Source organism: Loa loa, assembly GCF_000183805.2.
Source record: "Loa loa unplaced genomic scaffold supercont3.231, whole genome shotgun sequence".
Taxonomy (NCBI): domain Eukaryota; kingdom Metazoa; phylum Nematoda; class Chromadorea; order Rhabditida; family Onchocercidae; genus Loa; species Loa loa.
Genome location: NW_018108411.1, coordinates 46,292 through 67,338, shown reverse-complemented (window position 1 = coordinate 67,338; position 21,047 = coordinate 46,292). Strand labels below are relative to the sequence as shown.

The 21,047-nt window shown below is 29.0% G+C and overlaps 4 protein-coding genes across 4 annotated transcripts; 1 reads left to right on the top strand and 3 right to left on the bottom strand.

The window, feature by feature from the left end:
• Window positions 1-1,352: 1,352 nt before the first annotated feature.
• Window positions 1,353-1,505, top strand: LOAG_03300 (hypothetical protein; the record flags this gene model as incomplete). The annotated part of the gene is made up of 1 exon (XM_003138837.2): window positions 1,353-1,505. The coding sequence occupies one exon, from the start codon at window positions 1,353-1,355 to the stop codon at window positions 1,503-1,505; it is 153 nt and encodes a 50-aa protein (XP_003138885.2).
• A 5,395-nt stretch (window positions 1,506-6,900) lies between these two features.
• LOAG_18226 (hypothetical protein) lies at window positions 6,901-7,401 on the bottom strand (the record flags this gene model as incomplete). Its single annotated transcript, XM_020450889.1, has 2 exons — window positions 6,901-7,029; window positions 7,237-7,401. 2 exons carry the CDS (start codon window positions 7,399-7,401, stop codon window positions 6,901-6,903), a joined length of 294 nt encoding a protein of 97 aa, XP_020305382.1.
• Window positions 7,402-12,640: 5,239 nt separating this feature from the next.
• Window positions 12,641-15,195, bottom strand: LOAG_18225 (hypothetical protein; the record flags this gene model as incomplete). Its single annotated transcript, XM_003138836.2, has 5 exons — window positions 12,641-12,760; window positions 13,169-13,293; window positions 14,223-14,460; window positions 14,653-14,753; window positions 15,024-15,195. 5 exons carry the CDS (start codon window positions 15,193-15,195, stop codon window positions 12,641-12,643), a joined length of 756 nt encoding a protein of 251 aa, XP_003138884.2.
• A 1,858-nt stretch (window positions 15,196-17,053) lies between these two features.
• Window positions 17,054-18,875, bottom strand: LOAG_03298 (hypothetical protein; the record flags this gene model as incomplete). Its single annotated transcript, XM_003138835.1, has 5 exons — window positions 17,054-17,134; window positions 17,402-17,555; window positions 17,770-17,893; window positions 18,278-18,365; window positions 18,645-18,875. The coding sequence occupies 5 exons, from the start codon at window positions 18,873-18,875 to the stop codon at window positions 17,054-17,056; spliced, it is 678 nt and encodes a 225-aa protein (XP_003138883.1).
• Window positions 18,876-21,047: the final 2,172 nt, after the last annotated feature.

Genomic DNA, 21,047 nt, shown 5'->3' with positions numbered 1-21,047 from the left:
TGGTATATAACATTGTTTGGTCTGTAGAAATTTTCATAATAAAGAGAATGAATAATGGAGATAATAGAGAAGTAGAAAGTAAAGAAGTAAAAGAAATCAAAGCAACGAGAATGTTCTTGCTCAAATTCATCATCTATGTCCTCTTCTGCTTTCCCATCACCTTGCAACAGCTATTATGATGTTAATGTCACCCCTTATTACACCTTTCCTTCCGTCTTGCGCCCTTTTCATCCATCCAATTTAGACAAGATGTTGCTAAAGAAATGATAATGAGAGGAATGGTCCCAAAAGTAAACTAAATGAATGGCAAGATATGGTCGATTAAGCCTTAAGTGCACTTTAATATGTTGAATTATCAAAGGAAATATTTCCAAATTTTGATCACACAACAAAAAAAAAAAGAGAATCTATTTAAATTAAAATGTAAACATTTCCTTCAGTGATAAAATAAAAGTTTAAAACATAAAAACATAAATCGATAATTGTATTTTGGAATTAATCACTGGAAGAATTTCGTCAAACATTCAAATGTGCTTATGTTGTCGAAATAACTGAAATAATCCAGTATTTTTTCGGAATAATTAAGAAAATTTTCCAGCAAATTTTATTTATATAAAGAATAGAGAATATTTAGGATTTTTTTCTTAATGCAATAGCTTTTAATGTTGTAACGATGTTTTTTAGTAACAATCAAATTAAGTTTAATTTATGAACAAGCCTCATTTGTTGTGTCACGTTTCATGCTCTTTAATTAAATAATTAAACTTGATTTGATTACTAAATTATTGTAAATAATTCAATTTATAAGAATATAGGTTAATCACTTTTTTCTATTTCTCTCAGGATTTTGTTCTTGAAAATCATCATCCTTTCAACTAAAACTAAAATTTCCCAGTAAAGTGCGCTAAATGGTTTTAGTACTCGGGTATGATTTCTACCAAATTTGACAATTTTTCTAACAAGAAATTTTAATAATATTTTTGCGATAGATTTCAGCTGTGATATTCTCTAAAAACAATCACATAATGTCCGTGAAGAAACAGTTCTCGATCAAAACTTTTGCCTGAACTGTCCGACCAACAACCAAGCAGAAGAAAAACTTTTGCCACAAATTTTTGGTATCATAAATTGGAAATGGGAAATTTCAACTATTACAATCGATGGTGCACAACCTGGTAAAGGAAAAACTCGAAAAACTCGATGAAATCGAAAAAATGAATCAGAAGCTACCAGATCATTTTTTAATTATTAAGGGAAAAACTATGACAATAATATGAGGCCAGGAAAAGATTTGTCAAAGACAGAATCATACATTGGCAATCATGAATCATGAATCAATCGGCGTAAAATAGATGGAATTCCTTCAGGAAATTGTCATCCTGCATAGGAGCAAAGAAGAAGAAACAAAAGAATTCAAAAGAATCCAAGGAATTAAAAAAAAACAGAAGGACCAATTGCTTCGAGAATCAAAGGAGCCAGGTGAAGTGAGAAGAAATCCCGAATAAGTTGAATTCAATAATGAAAAAATTTATTCGTAATAACTATTATTTTCATATTATCTTTTCATGCAACGACTCAAGGAACAATCAAATATAAATGGATTCCCGGAACTCCGTTCAGTGTTACTGAGAAATGGAATTGTGAAAAAATCAGAAACAGAACAAAAATTCACGTCAACTAAAGTCTTTGTACATATTTGTTGAAACTTTTATATGAATACTTAACTATAAAACATAAGCAACATTACAAAAGCATTTTTTAGATCCTCATTATCCGTTAATTACTGATTCCGGTAAATCTTTTGATTTCTGCAGAGATTTAAATAATCAAATAGTAATAAACGGAATTGCTTTGAAACAAATTTCTTTCGAATAATCAATAATAGATTCCTATGGATAGTTAGGAATCAAATGTCAGTTTACAACAAATTTTGTATTGATGCGGAGAAAAGTATTACTGTATGATGAAAAAAAGTTAGTATCGAATTTTAATGATGCTGATGATTGGAACGAAAAAAGAAGTAACCATGATTTACAAAAATCGAAAGATTGGAAGGTATGATGTTCAAATATACAGAAATGAACCTCAAATTTCATCTATTTTAAAAAAATGAAAATGAAGCAATTAGGAAAAAAAATGATAACTTGATTGATACATGCTTAATGAATGATAATATTATTGCTAATATGGGAATTGTCAAAAATTTTAACCAAATTTCAGAATCGAAAACATATAAATTCAAAGTAAAAGAGTTAGCTAATTACGATGGAAACAAATAATATGATAATGAACGATCCAATAAATGTTGGATTCCGGTATATTTTTGATCTTTTTTAAACGAGAATTCAAACAACTGCTAGATTAAGTGTACCAAAAGGAGTTGCAAAAACCAAAATAACCTATTATTAGCGATTGAATGGATATTAATCATCATCATCATCAATGTCTAACCTTGGCCATAAAATTACTGTTACAAAGATATGATGTGGTAGCAAGAAGAGTTAAGGGAAAGCTATTAGTCATTCTGTAAAAATTTCAATTCAAAAATTGTAGAATTTAAATGAGGTTTTGAAATTGAAAGAATCAATGTTGCCGAACTGGATAGTGATAATGAAATACGAAACGATCAAATGTGATAATGTGATGATGAGATTGAGCAAAATACTCAGTTATCTGGTGAAGGTGGGATCGAATCCCAGTTATGGATCGATTAGAAGTGGAAGGAATCATTGGTGATGGAAAAAAAAAACTTTCTCTTAATTTCTTACTTAAATTAGTGCAGAATTTTAACCTTGCTTGACTCTATAAAAATGCATCACAAAATGAATCAAAACTTATTTGGTACAAAATTCGGATTAAAAATTACTGACATCAACCGGATCTGTTGTTACTTCCTGAAGATCGAATGAGAGACTTGTTACATAATTGTAAATATTGATTTTTCGAAATAATACATAAGCGCATCAATGACAATTCACAAAAACCAAATTCAAATTTTTCAGCGTTTAATTACTCAGTGAAATCACAGTCCATTAACAATGCTGAAATTTGACCAATAAATTGATCTTTGAACTTTGAATGATATCGTCACTTAGGCATAGATGATTGGATTGGAAATAATGTAATCTGCATTGGTTTGTTTAGTATTTTTTAAAGTAACTTACTTTCATATAAATATATTCATTACATTGTTAATATTTCTGAAAATTTACAACAATATTTGCTCTATTTGATAATTTAAAAGTTAATTATAGCTTTTAAATGATTTAGTGATTAATTATTATCAGAAGATAACAGATTCAGTTTCTTATCTTGATTTATCATTGAAAAAAATAGATAAATAAATGAAGCAAAACAAAAACACGAAGATGAGAGTAACACATTTCATTGTATTTGTAATTTCATCATCTTCCCAAGTCTTTTTTTTTGTGACAATTTTGAGCGATAATTGAAGTATGGATTTTTCCCAGCATATAATTGTAACTAATTTTATTCCTGTTGTATTCAATTTGAGATTATTTCCCACCATTAAAATTGTCTAAAAATTTTAAATTATGAGGCCTAGACATATTTTACATTAATATATACGCAACAAATATTATGAAATTTACAGGAATGAAAAAAATTTTCAAAAAACAAAATTTTAAAATGCAAATGATTGCTACAGTGATAGTTAAATATAATATGATATGAACCTGAAGATAAGATTAATTAGAATTTAGGAAATGAAGGGGAATAGAAAAGTTAGCGAATCATCATATATTATGGCCAGCATCAACCAATGTTATCATATTTAACTACTACTGTATCAATCTTTATACTTTATTATATTTAACTATTATTGTATCAATCATATATTTAACAACTACTGTATCAATCATTTACATCTTATAGTTGATCAAAATATTTCCCATGGCTGGCTGTATCAAGCAGAAAATGAATAGACCAGAATTTTAGCCCATTCCAATTGTTCATACAATATGAATAGTAAGGGAAAAATTTCGCATAAAATAATTTGAATTTCATGAAATATGCAAATTTTATGGGTTACGTATGCAAATTAAATCCCAAATGAATATTCGGAATAAAAATGATATAATTTTTAGCTTATAAGCTAGGATAAATTTGCGATTAAACTTATATTAGAATCATGCTTAATAACCAGTTTACCTGGATTCAGTTGATCTTGCATCCAGTTTACCTGGATTCAGCTGATCTTGCAGCCAGTTGAATAAATTAAAGCGAGCAAAATATGACCGCTCGTTATTATTAGTTTTATGAAAATATGCAAAAACGTCGATGTGATATCACATGCCTCATAATTATATTATAGGAAATATGCAAATTTCTAAAGATATTTATCTAGCTTTAAAACAGTACTGTTTACTTTGACAACAATTTGTCATTTAAACGTATAGTATTGTTTCAAATAATACATTGTCTGATCAGCGATAAGACGGTCGCTAAGTGTCATTTTTTGAAAATAGCTAATGATACCTGCTTTTTGTTCAATTTATCAGATGACCAATCTGTTGATATATCATATCATCCGATAACAGTTTGTTTGAGTATCTTCTAAGCTCAGTTTGTTGGAAAGTATATGACATATTTTTATCACAGAAACCACTATCCAATATCATTTAAATTATACTTATCACAATCAGTATCATTCTTGTCATTATGTTTCCTTTATAATTATTATTTATTAGAGAAACGGGAAAAATTGCGCATACATTTACAAGGACTTGTTGAAAATGACAAGATAATTTGCAGAATCATAATTGCGCTAAGCTTTCAGACGAGAAAATTTCAATAAAAATTCAAAAACTTCAATTTCATTTTTAAAAACAGGTTTTAAGATTTTAATATGATAAGAAAAATGCAAACATGCACAACATGTCGACAGACAGACGACAAACATACACACAACATTGGTCATTAGTGGTAATTGAACACCTGTGTGAAATCATTATCATTTTGATTCTTGTCATTATATCTTTTTTATGATGAGTTCCTTACCAATCATTATGTTTTAAGAGGAGCTCCTTATTTTTAAGATGTATTTAATAATCACGTTTATCCGTTTTATATCAGGTTTACGTGATAAGGAAAGTTTTAACAATTATCAATGAATTTATGCTTCAAATATGGACTGTAGTGTGGACGTAATGGCTATAATGTGGACATAATACAATTCATATCACACAACCACATTCTTCAACTTTGACATTTTTTAAAGGAATCGATCGTTGCATACCATTGTTGTATTGTTCAGCGACCTTGAAAAAAAAATAGGCAAATTATAAAGGAATTGTTGAGTGTGAAGGATTACTGCTGTTTCCTAGAAGTACAGTACCATAATAATTTAGTAGCCTAGCAAGAAGTAATTACTCATGTCATTGAAATCACTCTTGTCATTGACGGATTGTTTTGGTTTTTGATGTTTTCAGTTAATTATTGGACTAACCATGCGGTACCATAATTTTCAATAATTATTTGATAGCACTTACACTGATAGATGCAAATTTAATTGGCACACAACAGACCCATTTATTTTTGAATGGATTAAAATGTAAATTTGAAATTTTCATTGCTTGTACCAAAGCATTGCGATCGTTTGTAGCCGGAAAAAGCGTCTGCTCACAGATTCCTTCGCAGAAATTCATCAGGAATCTAAACTCAGTCCTGCACAGCATAGATTAATTCATCAGGAATCTTAACTCAATCCTGCACAGCATAGATTGAATTCATCAGGAATCTCAACTCAATCCTGCACAGCATAGATTGAATTCATCAGGAATCTAAACTTAATCCTGCACAACTCTAGTTGATTTAAATACAATGCAAAACATGATGAAGGAATCTAAACATTCTGAACTAAATATAATTAAATGGCCTTTTTGTAGAAATATGACATTAGCCATTGATAATGTCATCATTGCACCAATGGGAAAACTTTTTGCCAGGAAATGATTAAATCAAACTACCCGCCGGGTGATGCTATATGCTCGAAACTGTTATTTTGAAAATGAAAATATCGAGATTTCAGGCAGCACTTTCGATTTGAGCAATCTTCATCCCTTCGAATTCCACGTTTTTGGCGAAAATTTTGCAATATTTCCACTTTTATGAGTAAGATTGGATATATTGATTCTGGACAATGATTATCACAGCGTAGCTACAAATATCTCGTCATCAAATTTTTTAATTCTAAGTATAATTTTGCTAAACCAAATTTTAAACAATAAATTGATTTCATGTCTTTTTTTTACATAAATTTTATTCATCTGTTAGCAGTTGAAATTTTATCACTGATAACTAATCAATCCACTCTTTTATCACAAAAACGATTTCGAATTAAAGAATATCAAATTAAAGACGAATTACTCGGATTATCGTTTCGTCTATTTTATCTCTCAACCATTTCACCATTTGTTTACTCAAATCAAATCTTCCATATCGTAACCTTATTGATTTGATATCATCAATAAAAATTCGTGAATTTTTTTTACCCACAATATTTAGGTTAATTATTGCCGTAATAAAATGAAGATTCTTTTCTGCTCCATTAAGAAATGATGATAGCCATTTAAATTGGAACTGATAGCAAAGTATGTTGATACCAGAGCATACCAAAGTTGAAAAAAAAATCACTCATTACTGGGAAATGTTAGGTGAACTTTAACTCATTACAGAATCAAAACAGTAAGTCAAATTGGAAAATAATTCAATAAAATATCAAAAAGTGTTCGCTGAAAAAAAAAGGAAAATTAATGGATTTGTTATTTATAAAAAGAAAAAAAACTGTATGCTTTTTGGACTCTTAAAATAATTTTCTGGCCATATCAAAGGTTTACACAATCATCGAGCCAATAACTTTACCCGTTGATAATGATTTGTTCAAAATTCATTACCTTTGATACCCTTGATCATTGATCGATACTTCATAAGACCATCAGCGGTATTATTCGTTTCAATTACAACGTTTCGTAATGTTAAATTCAAATCGTTATCAACTGATAAGAGATTCTGCAAAAGAATTGCAAAATGTTATAGATGATCATTGATGAAAGGAAAAAAAACGATCTTATCTGATAAGAAATCCTTTTATACCAAGGTAACCGTAGAATTGATCTAGAAATATTTGATTAGTTAGTTTTCAGAATAAAGTTAACAAATTGTAAACTTCATCAATACATGCCACTATTTTTGATTAATTTATCAAAAAATTACTACCTTTGTCGGTTTGATTAAATGTTGTTTGTAACGTTCAAGTACAAAATCTTCATATTCCCATACTGTAAGCACATTCGATGATACTGCTAATATCATCGTATCATTTATATCCATAACGTTCACAGCCAATGCTATTTGGCAAAATAAACAAAAAAACGAAGACATTTGCAATCGTTTCTTCTAAAAAAAAAAGATGTACAATTATGAAGATTGCCGATTGCCGCCGCTCTATCCATTTCCGCCCATTTTATCTTTTAAATGGTAATATCACCGACGTATTTATTCTTTTCTTGTTTTGTTGATGATAGTGCAAATAGATGGCAAATGACACATATTTTCCTACCAAAATTATTTTAAAATTGGAATAGGCAATTGCAATTTTCTTTCTTTCACAAAGTTTTCATGCTTGTTTAAATTTTTTGAAAAACCACAATCATATCTTGGCATGTGCAATTGTCGCACATACATATTTACTAGTGAAAATAATTTAAAGTATATTAAGTCATTGGAAATAATTAAATTGCGGAAGTATATTTTATTAGGAATTAAGACAAAATAAAAAAAGTGAAATTTGAATAAACAGGTTTGATATTAATTTAATATAGAATAAAACAAATTCGAGTAATACTAACTTTAGCAATATCTAATCTATAGTAGTTCATGAAAAAGATTAGCAATACTTTATAGTTGCATATTTGTACTTCTCGTGTGTTTTTCAAGATGTTTTTCTATATGTTAACATACAGATATATCTTTTTTCCCTTAAACTTTGACCTTATCAATTTATTTATCATTTTAATTATTTCCCTGTTTGTTCAACAAATGATTTATAGTTGTATTCATACAACAAAATATGCAAGTTACAAATAAATTTAAATAACAATTTTAATTAAATTTGTTCATTTGGTTGAAGAAATTTGTAACATTTCGGCTTTTTTCATGTCCGATGGATCAAATGTTGTTTTTGTTGATGAAACTTCCCCTTGCTTTGCCTGAAAATTTCAAATTTCATGTTTGTTAATTAATTTGCCTTTTCTCTAGCATAAAATGATGCTAATCTTAAAGTACTCTATACATGTGTAGTTAATTAAATGCTAATGCTCAAAATAACAATTTCAACATCAAACGCTGCTATACTGGGAAGTAATTACTACCGCAAACTTGGATACGGTAACTTTTAGTTAAAAAAAATTTATTCGTTCAACCATTAAAGCCTAAATCAATCAAAATATTTTATATATAAACTATTCGTGTTGCAAAATGCATAACTTCTAAGAATTTCATTTTATTTTTTAGGAAATATTCCAGCAGGTAAAAAAAAAAGGCATCCTAAAGGATTGAATGTGATAAAAATTAGATAATAAATGTATCTTCAAAGGGAGACATTTATTTATTTAATTCTTATCATTATTATCATCAGTGAAATTGGTCAAATTCGCATGCAAGTTAGAAAGTTTAAACGATGATTAAAAGGAATGTTTTTTTTTTCTTTTCTTTCTTTTTCTTTTTTTTTTTAATCATTGATATTATAAGCTCTTTTTTATACATCAAAGGTATATATCTCATATTAAATGTTGCTAATAATTCATTATTTTTCAATGAAATTTTAAATTTAGAAAATATGTAATACTAACTAAACAAGCATAGCATATTTTATAGTTCTCTTGATAGCATACGGAACAATAAGCTGCTGGACAATTCGAACAATATATCAAATTTCTCTTACGATACTTTACTTCACACATCAAACATCTTCTGGTTTTGAATAGGAAATCTAAAATTTCCTCCACTATTGTTTCAGCAAATAATTTGCTGAAATAAAAATATCGGTTAACTTTTGATCATTTAATACGGTAAATTACATCATGCTATAATTGCTTTTACGTCATGCTATAATTGCCATGTTTGGAACACTAACTTACGTCAAACACAATAAATCATTACGTAATAGTGCAAGTGAATCGATAACATTATACATGCAATTAGGTAGATCTAAAGGTTAAAAAGCAATTAGTTCACCTTTTTTGTCGGATTTCCTCACGTTGTAAAATTCTACGTTGCACTTGAAAACGTATTCGTGCTCGTGCTAATTTTCGACCATTTGTCCGTACAAAAGCATTTTATTATAAAGATGTATGATACGTGCTTTGTTACGCTTACGAAAAATATTTCCAATAACGCAAAAAAGAGTAATACGTTTGATTACATAACCAAATGTAACCTAAAATAATAATAAAATCCTCAAAAATGACAGTTTTTTGAAATCTTTTAGAAAATCATTTAATTTAAAATATTGTAGCATTTAAGATAATTAAATTAATAATGGTTAGAAGTCAAAAGAATTAAAATTTCAAATTTAGAATTTCATTTTATTCCGTTAAAGCACAATCATTTCATTTAATTCAATTTAGCTCAGTTCACAACATTCAATATAAATCATCGTTAAGTATTTTATCCCTCGTCTTTTTTTTCTGAAATTTAATACAAACACAAAAAAAGTAAGCGAATTTTATGTCAATCACATGATATGCAATTTAGTGATACCTGAAGAAGAAGCATAATTGCAAGTGGGAAGAAAATATATTTTCCAACATACGGCCAATTCGGTGATATTGGATTATAAATGCATTTCTCTAGCGAAACTGTTACGTTTCTATGACTTTGATAATCAAATTCGATCATCTCTTTTACTAAATCAGCTATAAATCCAGTACCATCAATCTGAAGTAAATGGTACTTCTTCTATATCAGCATTCTTTTTCATTCGTTATATTCCCGAACTTCATCATCAATTGGTTTCACGAGAAATATTGTCAAACGATTAATTTAAAATAATACCAAACGAAATATTATCAAACGTTATCGGATAGCAAAAGTTGTCTTCAACTTTTTAATTTCACACATATAACAGATTTGGAATGTTAGCACAAATTCAAAAAAAAAACCTTAAAACTGAATAGTTGTTGATCTTCACTTGTTACGTATTTTGACGTATATTTTGAGATCTGCAACGGATATTGATTAGATTGAGTGAATATCTAAATAAATCTAAAAATTTTCAGTAAATTCCAAACAGTGGGTCACTCTAATGACTAATGAATTTGATACTGACAAAATTGAATAATGGAATGAATTTCATTGGTATGTCTCTAATTAAAACCACAGCTTACATTATAGATGATTTTATGAAAGACAAAATCAACAAAAACAATAAATAAAGCGGTGACAAGTAAAAATGTAAATTTTGCAAGTGGCAACCATGAAGCACGTATTTCTGCTTTTGTTGGAGGTCTGAAATTTATCACTTACAATAAAGATAAGAATTTAAATCAGTGATTTACTTAGGAGTTAAAACTGACTGTGATAATGGAGCACAAACTGACGTATGACAATGTAACACACGTTTATCAAATGAATATTTTTGTTTCTCAAACATCTTTTTTTTTCTTTTTTAAAGAAACTTACGAAATTGGTGTCATCAAATTATTTGCATGAATTTCAGCTTTACTTAATGGATAAAGAAATACTTTTCCCTCATTTTTACGTTTACGATCAATATGCCAAAAATATGGTGTCAAATAAACATTATCAAAATCGATATCATTCAGATAATTACGTATCATTTTGACAGAATTGCGAAATATGGTATAAATCATAATGACAAATAAACAACCCAAAATTTGTTTCAATGTTATCAATATTATCTGTAAATTTCTTTTTTTTTAAACTTGCTATGACAAATTATAGCCTATTGATTTTAAAATATTATTTAGGCCTTTGATAATTTGAACTAAGTACAAATTAATATATTGCTAAGATTTTTTTTTGCCCTCTTTCTCGATGTGTGTAAAATTTTGGTAACATTGTTTTCTACGGTAGATGCATTTATCACTTACTTTCTTAAAGCTTAAAATAGTAGTGCTGTATTAAAAGCAATCCTGAAACTGCAGTGAAACCTGAAGAAAAAACCTGAAACAAATTGTCCTGATTATCTTATTACGAAATTTACTTTTAATAAGCGAAAATTTTGAGCAATTCGATATTTCACTTCCTTTATTCCGTAAATTCGTACATTCCGCGGTTCAACGATTGCTCGATAATGCATCTAAGAATATTTATCTCGTTTACTATTTGCAACTGTGATTATTAATCATTATCAAAAAAAAGAAAGAATTTTGAAAAAAAAAAACACTAACGAACGCAAACAATATTAACACATTAACATTAACATTAGCATTAGTATTACCAACAACATTAACAGCAACATTAACATTAATATCAATATTAACATTCAAAATTAGCATTTTGAATGTTAACATTAATATTAATATTAATATTAACATCAGCATCTTACATTGACGCGAAGATGATCCAAAATATCTTTGGTTAAATTATGCGCATCTGTCAAATCATTGTCTAAATTTTTGGTCCGTGATAGCACCTGGTTTGTCATTTGATCACAAAATGTAACCGCTTCAGAAACCTTTAATTCATATCACTTACGAGTATCGAAGTGAACGAGTTTTTTTTTAAAAAGAAAAGAAAAGTAATCGGTCGCCTCATAGGAAGATGCAAATGTTTCATTTTTATTTTTACCTTAAATATAACTAATTTTCGCTCAAATAAACATATTAATGCTTATAAATGTGTTTCTAAAAAGAAGAAAAAATAATTCTTAATGCTTATAAAATAAAAATTTTTAAAGACAATTAATTGGAAAATTCGAAAACCTTTTTCGAAACTTGACAAATTTGAAGTGTATCAAATTTATCACAAATAAATCCTTTAAATAACGGTAAAAACCAAAGAATGGTGTAACATTTATTCTGGAAATATATAATTATTTCTAAGTATTTGTGCAACAAAAATTTTTCAATTGTTCCATTTCCTATGTTTGTTTTTATTGTTTAATTTATTCATCGAATAAATTTTACAGCAAACAGAAAAAAAAATTCTGTTACACAAATTGTACTTAAATTGAATATTATCTGTAATCAAATGTATTCCCTATTTATGTACTTACTTTGACTAATTACTTCCATCTTTAAAATCGTGCAACAAAATCATACCTTCATATCGCGAAATGTATCATGGCATTTCTTCACTCCTTTATCGAATACTTCATTACACTGATAATGCATACGTATTGATAGCAGTTTAGAAAGCTAGTAATTTTTAAGATCAGAAAGATAGTAAGAGCAAAATTAGGTCAAATTCATTGTCAATATGTTATCACTGTTATCATCACAATTTTATGATACCAATCACCTCGTATTACAAATGATTTTATTTTCCATATCTTTTTTGCTTAACTGGAATATTTTAGTGACATAAAATCTTCTAATTGTTTTGAAATTATCGAATAAAGATTTTTGTTTTTTTTTCTTTTTTCTACTGAAATGGATTATACTTTTGACTTCATTTTATTCCAGGCTGGTGCAGCGGATTTCTGCATTTTATTTTCTGTATCGCTTTTTACATCGTCCGGTTCCTTATTCAGCATCGTATCACGTCTCTGTAGAACCTTAAAGAAGCAAGACAATGTGCCATTCAAGTTAAGTTATAATTCATTTCAAAATATTGTAAAGTGGTAGTTATAGAAAAATTTTTGGACAACTAAATTTTGACAAATTAAATTTTAACAATTCCAACTTATGTCACAACTATCACAACTCCATAGCAATATTCAATTAGTAACACTGAAATATTCATCTTAATTTTTGTCAGAATTATTCCTTTTTAATAAGAATTATTACTATCATTAATTAATAATCAATAATTGTCTCAAAATGGTGATAAAAACAGGCAGAAGATTAAGTTTATTGTCGAAATTCCCCAAGGATTACTTTAACTAAGTACGACACAGACTTTTATAATTCTTTTATCGTAGCATGAAAAATGAAGGAAAGAAATGAAATTTTCATTGCTAAACCTCAGCAGCATCAATTGTTGCTGCCAAAGCTTTATCTTCATCACTTAAGGTGAAATCATACTCAATTGGTTCTACCAATGATTTTAACATTGCTATCACTTTTCGTCCTTTTGAAGTTGATTTACCTGAAATTAAGCATTTTTCTTTTTACAAATTAGGGAAATTCTCACCATTTTTTAAGAGATATAATTTAAAATGATAATTTAAACGAACTTATTGTCAATTTTATTGTTAATCATTAAGGTGATAATGTGTCGTCGAAGCGGTGAAATCGTCATTTAACAATGGGATTTGCTGTTTCCTATTCCTAAGAGTTGTGAAAACTTTGTTAAATATTCAAGTTAGTTTAGGAACGGGAGTTCCAGAATTAACTTGGAAATTTCAATTTTCACCCCAAATTTTAATTTTTACTTTTTGAATTTTCAGTCTAACACATTTTTCAACCTAAAAAAACTTCCAAATATTTCCACGATAATTGTCGCTGAAATCGCGAGGAGAAGCAGTGAATCAATTGCTTTGATACTGTTGGTATAATGCATTGCATGTATAGATATATTGTGCAATGCAAATTAACATTGTGTATCCACTGTGTTTATGTTGTCTAATAATAATAATTCTTGTGACCCCAGAAGTGACCTCAGAACTGACCTCGGAACTGACCTCAGAACTATCCATGGATCTGTCTATTCGAGAAAGAAGAAGGTCCTGAGCGCCAAATCATTTTCGAAAGACGTATTCCAACAGGTCGGTTGGAAAGACGAAAACGGGCGTCATTTGGTCTTTGGTCCCCCTTTTGTTCATATTGATATTATAATTGTTGAATTAGTTCCTGTATTAACCAACTCATAGGAATAAAGGTTTAATTGCCCAAGTCTGAGGTACTACCAACTGAAGAGGCAGAAAGAACCCTTAGTTTTTGTCACGGTTGAAGAAAATCGGCGACAATAGTTTTAAACCACAATAATTTGGTTCAAAATGAACCACATTTTTTTGGAATAAATCACTTATGATTCTATTAGCAATAAATTGGAAGTGGTACCATTGTAAAACCCACCAAACTGCTTGGCCATAAAATTTTCAACTGGGCCAGTGGCCATAACAATACGTTGTGTCATCATATCCTCTTTTTGCTTGATATGACATGTAATCGTATTTGCACTAACTTGAAAATTTCGTACGATATTTTCTATCGGACCAGTGCTCAAACTATTCAGAACTATAACGGTCAATAGATTTTGACCATTTTTACCCAATGCGCCAAAAAGGACACATACAATTGCACATCGAAATAACTGTAAGAAAATCTCATGTCGCTTTGATTTATCAAATTTTAAATTTGATTTTCATTAGAATTTCACAAAATTTCCGATTCTTTGTTTGCAAGCTTAAAAATTATCCAAGTCCAACAAAAATTATGCAAATGTTTTATATCAAAAAAAATTTTTTTGCTTGCAAAAATTTGATAAGAAATATAAAAGTAACACCGGACTAATTGCAAATGCTATTGCACAAGCAAGAATAAGTGACCATTTCAAGATTTGTTCCGCAATTTTATCAAAATCAGCAAAATTAATTTGATGCCAGGCTAGAAAGTTAAATTTGTTTATTGATATTGATGTTTAGGGGACTAAATTATTGATTTTTTAATTATTTGGTATGAAACGATGATTTGTCACTTTGATTAGGAGATAATTTTACTATCAAACGAAATATGATAAGCGTGATGTGAGTAGTAAGTATGATATTGAACTCTGATAGTATTTTAATACTATCAGAGTTTTTCATTTTTTTTAATTTTTGAAATTTTAAATTGATTTTTTAAAGAGTAAATTGATTTTTTTTAAAAATTATTAACCAAATTTGTAGAGCAAAAAAGCGATCAGAAAGCCAATAGGAAAATTAATAAAAATTCTTAGTCCATGATAATCGTAGACGCCACTGTAGAAGAAAATATCAGCAAATTTTGTACGGCCAAGACGAATTCTTCGCTCTTCTCGATATGGCTCGATAAGTAATTTTCCAAACATTTTCAAAGCAACCAAACCTCAAATGAATAAATGATTCAATAACAATCATTTTGCTTTTCTTTTATAATATATAGAAATCGACTATAGCAATAAAAAAACAAATATTAAAAAAAAATAGAAAATAAGTTTTTTTTTGTGCCCGGATAATGACAAACTTATATCTCAGAAATATCAATTTCACATTAGAATTGCCGGGGAAAGATTTTGTAATTTATTTTTTATTGTTGTTACATTGGTCTTGTATGATATTGTACAGTATCACACTGATATAACATTAAGGACGGAATGAACAATACGTAACAAGTATTAAAGGATACCAAACGGTCCTATCGCTCGTGCTGCTGGACTGTCAAACTGCCGCTTCTCGCCGTTGAACCGTTGTCAAACTGAATGCTTGGCTAAGCTGTCGCCTTGAGTGCTTTGTGCTGGCTTCTCCGGTTGAGTGAGCAAGCTGTCGGATTTCATAACTGCAGAAGTTTTCGAATCGAAAGACGACTACTCAAGCATTTGGACTTGATAACTGACCACTAGAATGATTGATCCTAGCTCCTTATGTAATGGAAGTCGTTTAACATTCTAGATACATCAGCTTATAGAGATCCTTTATAAGATTTCGACATTTGCATATAAGTTCTTTGCAACATTTCAACAATTGCACGTAAGTTTGATTAATAGATTAGAAACAATTTACAACGAAAGGGCTTGTCTGCAATATTTGAACATTGCAATTAAGATTGACTAAAAAAATAGAAGAGATGGATTTAAATGAGTGATTCATCACTTTAGATATCAAAATATTTATTTTATTAATTTGGATAAACAATTTATCACTTTAGATAACATAATGTATTATTCGTTTTGTGTAATGGATCACTTATCTAAGAAGTATTCTGAATTCCAATTAAAACAACTCACAACATCTTTTCGCTTTTACCGACAAGAATAGTGTCCTGATAACTTTATACTTATCACTTCAAAAGTATACCATTTTTAAGAAATCATAATTACCACTATTAATGAAAGCAGAATTTCTGTAAACTAATTTATATGTGAATCACTTTTACAAAACTGAATGGCAGGAAATGCTTTTTGATATTACAAATTTTATTGTGTGTTTGATACCAAATATATAATAAAGATGTATTTGGCATTAAATAGCAAAAGTTCACAGACAAATAGCAGTATTGATTGATAATAAGATTGCATTTATAAAGATGGCAGCCAATATAATATGGAAAATGTGAATTACAAAGTAAAAAGAAAAAAATCGCTCAGATGAAAGAGAATGGACTATAAATTGATGAAAATTGGAAACTGCCAACTTGCTGAAGAATTACTGCACATAAAACAAGTAGGAATATTAATTAGTCATAAGATTAAATTTTTATGAAAAAAGATCACAATAAGAAATGTTCTTTCGCTAAAACCTTTTGAAACATTTTTGTCCGATGATTTTATAACAAAATGACCGATGCACCTTAGAAAAATCTACCATTTGTGTCATATAGCAGAACTATCATTGTTTTTGTCATTCATTGCAACATATCGTACAACTCTAGAATTTCTCGGTGCCATGATTCTTAGGAAATGAAATTCGTCTGATCTATTTCGCTTGACTCATGCACCAGTTGAAGAAAATATGCAAAGTGGTCAATATTTCATGTTCTAACTATCACAGACATTATTCTTAAGCATAATCTGTTGTAGAGTTTTTGAAGAAATGCTTCAGTTGCAAATTCATTTATCAAAACAATAGCAAACTTTAGATAGGTGAATAGCTTTTTTTTTTTCTTCCAATCACATTTTATATTATCACTTGCATTACATTTGCAACACTCCAGCAAGCAGATTGAAAATTCTAAATTGCACAGCCACATTCCATCACTTTGACATTTTCCAATATGCGATTAAATTCAATACCATTTCTGTTTTCCACAATCTGAAACATTACTATGGTCATTTCTTCCGTATCAATAAAGTATCTTCAAATGGTTTCGAATGAAACAAGCTAGTGGTTTGCATACTTTGACCATTAGACAATCTTTCTAAGCCATAAGAAAATTATGCAACATGTCTGAAATAACACATTATTACCGAATCTAAGTAATAAAAAAAAATCTAAGTCTGAGAAATTTCTGACTTACAGTGACGCATGCATTGTTAATACATTCAATGTATAGAAGTAGTAACAGGAATTAAGTCGTACCTCAATTGATGACCATCTAATTGGTACGCAACAAGAAAGTCTTCGCCAAAGCGGACCTTCTGGATGATTTTTTCTTTCTTGCAAAATTAAAGCATTACGATCGTTAGTTTCAATTTGCATAATGCATTCGCCCTCACAGAAATTCATATTGAATCTATAACAGTCAAAATTATGACCATATTTATAGGAAAGTTTTGTATGACAATAAACATTTAAATCTAAAAATGAAATATTAATGTGTCATGTTTGCTTTGACCGTAATCTCAGTCCTTTAATCCGTAATTTCAGTCCTTCTCCTCTTCCGTGGCATGAAATGCATTTAAAAGAAATCTTCCATTCTTGAAAATTAATGAAATTAATTTACATACCCTGATGGCCTGACAATATTATCCATACCGTGTTCATGGAAATCAAAATATATACTTTTCAGGCAACACAATCCATAATTGCAATCTTGATCAGTATTTCTTCTTTTTCGAGTATTTTTATGCCCTATAAAAATATTTTGACAATTCCACACAACAACCCAATTTTGTACATCTTATAAAAGCGCTCAGAATCTTGGGCATTTACTGAAATTATTGAACATTTATTGAAAAGGCGTTTACTGAATTTGATTGCAATAATTTGGGATAAATAATTCCAAAAAGAATCTTATGCATCTCATAAATGAAAGCGTTCGAAATCTTTTTGGGCATTTATTGAGCTGATAAATTTAGCCACAATAATTTGGAATAACTATTCTAAAGAATTCTAAAAAGAAAAATTTCTTTTGACCTCCAGAAATTTTAAATTTAAAATTCGAAACAACACACTTAAACATCTCGGACTACTGTAACCCTTACGAAAATGACGCAAATTGATCATAGGTCTCACCTGTATTACTAGAAAGGTTGTATCTGCTGCTTAATCTGTCAAATCTATTATTGTGTTCGGTACTTTGATGAATCGGCATTAAATTTTTCTGAAATATACTTCATCAAATTTCAAGAAAATAACAAATAGGTTAAGTCACATCCGCTTAATGAAAGGATGTCATACTTCGCGGTTTAATTTCATTTCAAGTCCCCATTATGTAATTTTTCCGATAATAGATTACAAGGGAAATTAGAGTAAAAGAAATCAATAAAGTGGTAAAAATTTTCTAAAAAAATGAAAAAAGCCAGAACAAGAACAAGAAAACAACGAGTAACTTACCAAAATGCCCAATATTCAAAATCATTTTTAACAGAAAAATCTTAACCTTTTCTATAGATCGAGTAGCAGAAAATAATTCATTCGCTTCAAATAAGTAATTGCCAGAAGGTGACGATGATGACAATAATGATGTTAACGATGATAATGACAGATTTGAAGATAATAAAAATGATCTCGACGGTAATGATGATAATGATCGTTCATGGATTGGACAAGCGAAAGAAATAAGAATCACTGCTGCAAGTAAACTTGCTTCCACTGGAAACCATTGAAACATTTATCACCACATGCAAATAATTACACTTGTTTCAAACATAAATTTGATGATCGAATACTGATGACAGGAAGGGGGAAAAACTCCCGCCGTCGATTTTGTTTAAAAGTTCATTCGTGTTCATGCCATTAAAGCATCATCTTTCCTTTTGATTTCTCTTTGAAATTATATTCAATGTAAAAGCAATCTTTTTCATTTAAAATAAAAAAAGCTAATTTTGAAATGAAAAAGGAAGTCCAACTGTGAAAGTATTCTTAATGAATCATTGTCTGAATTTAAATTAGCGTATATGTATTTCAAAAATTTGAATATATGATTCGATTTGCAGAAGCAAGTGTTAAGATAATAAAATGATCGTGCCTTAAAAATCGCAAAACTTTAGTGATAACAATCGTATTACTTATGTGAGGGAGTAATTTTCTTGCTAAAGTCATTTCTTAACACTTAATTTTCTTTAAATTAACTTTAAGTTAATTCTGTTTAGGTTTATTTAATCTTCTATAATTAAAATTATACTTCCTTGCTAATATTTCACCTTGTATAATCCATGCATCTTTGACAACAAAGCCAATTAGCTTATTTTATTCAAATTAGTTATTTGATAGGAAAAAAATGCTACAATATGTTGTATATTATAATTTTAAATTACATTAAATAAAGGAATGATGGGCTTTGTGGATATATTGAATTCGATATCTGACTGAAGCAAACTTAATGCTTTTCGAAATGTTTGTGATACTTTGCCTAATTAACGCCGCTATTTCTTTACATTTTCTTTTGTGCGTATTACCTTAATCATGTACATTTCTTGTTGTGGTGACACTATACATAACAAGTGATCATACAAGTTATTCGTGTATCTCATATTTTTATACTTTGTTTTACTCATAGACAAGCTATTTTTTTCGATCGCTACGATGCATTTCAGTGATTGTTAGGTATAAATTGATCATGGTCAATGATTCCAATCCAGTTCAGATATACTTCATCCAGTTGAGTAACTAATTCCTCAACTTTTCAGCATTTCGAGTAATCATAATAATTACTTAACAATCAGCAAGTCAATAATCGTTAATCAACAATCAATAATCACATGGGGAAATGAAAAAATACCAAAAGATGGATCAGCAGTCAGCAACGACAAACCTTTTTGCTCTTTTGCTCCTCTGTTATGCAAAGATCTTGTCACACTATTGACACTTTCACAACGAGCACCAAATAAAAACTCGTTGATTTGATGGGAATTCTGGACCTTTTCTTCTTCAAATAATCGCACAATTTTGTTGCTACAAAAAAAGTGTATGTCCAAATAAAATTTCATAAATATGAAAATACTTAAGTCAGTCAAAAGGGAATACTGAGTGTTGGACGTCTCAAATGTAGATGAATTTCATCTCTTCCGACAAGAAGATGATTTAAAGTTATCTTTTTTGCCACTCTGTTGGTTACTACTGAAGTTACGCAAAAAGAAATAAGTATTAATGAATTAGTATGATGCTAAGGTTAAAGTATATCGAATACTTCGTTAAAGTATATCGAATAATTATATGATGCTAAGGTTAAAGTATCCGAAGTTAATATATGTGCTTTGCTCGTTTTTGATTGTTTCTCAATCTTTCGAAGTTTTCCATCCTCAAGTTTAATCAATTCTAATTAAACCCCATTAACCTTAAATTTCGAGTTAAATTAATTTATCCGAATGCAATTTATTTGATTCCATATACTTCCTTCCAGTCTTCCAGTCTACATACGTTTCGTTCTTGAAGTTTTTCATGAAGTTGTGAAGTTTTGAAGCCAGATTTTAATTTCAGTTATCTTAAGCTCAACTATTTTAATTAAATCCCATTAATCTTAATTAAATTTTGAGTTAACTAGGCGAAATTTTATAGAATTACTCAACTCGAATGATCATTTTTCGACCGCTTTTCAATCTTTCGAAATTCTCAATTCTTGCATTAATTCTAATCAAATTTCAAGTCAATCTGATCTAATTAATTACAGTAAATTAGTAGCAAATGTTAACTGCTGTTCTTTTATTGTATTTCCACAGTTGCCTCCAAATATTTCTTTTCGCCGCCAAATCACTGATACATGATAACATTTCCGCACATCATGGAGTACCATGTCGTGAAAACGAAGAGTCAAATAAATTCATTCACATTGTAAATTAATGTT